The sequence below is a fragment of the Eimeria mitis genome, genomic scaffold (genome assembly GCF_000499745.2).
Source record: "Eimeria mitis Houghton genomic scaffold, Emh_scaff4276, whole genome shotgun sequence".
Classification (NCBI taxonomy): Eukaryota; Apicomplexa; class Conoidasida; order Eucoccidiorida; family Eimeriidae; genus Eimeria; species Eimeria mitis.
Window position 1 is genome coordinate 1,537 of NW_013572596.1, and position 243 is coordinate 1,779.

At 59.3% G+C, this 243-nt stretch overlaps 1 protein-coding gene across 1 annotated transcript in view; it reads left to right on the forward strand.

Annotated features, from left to right (window-relative positions):
- The window catches only part of EMH_0073910 (uncharacterized protein), a gene marked incomplete at both ends in the record, with an annotated part of 3,529 nt that overhangs the window by 483 nt on the left and 2,803 nt on the right, over window positions 1-243 (forward strand). Inside the window, one exon of the mRNA XM_013499396.1 lies at window positions 1-241. Within this exon, the coding sequence (XP_013354850.1) occupies window positions 1-241 (241 nt within the window). The remainder of the gene's footprint in view (window positions 242-243) is intronic.

The following is a 243-nucleotide window of genomic DNA, read 5'->3' on the forward strand; positions in this document are numbered from 1 at the left end:
TGTTGTTGCTGTTGCAGGTGCTGCAGCAGCAGCAGCAGCAACACGTGCTGCAGCACAGCAGCAGCAGCAGCAGCAGCAGCAGCAAGGATCTCCTCGTGCTCACCTTTCTGCTTCCAAGAAATCTGCTGCTGCTGCTGCTGCTACAGCAGCAGCAGCAGCAGCAGCAGCAGCACCTGCTGCTGCTGCAGCAGCACCAGACTCATCATCATCTACACGAAGCAAGGCCCCCAGCAGCAGCAGCAG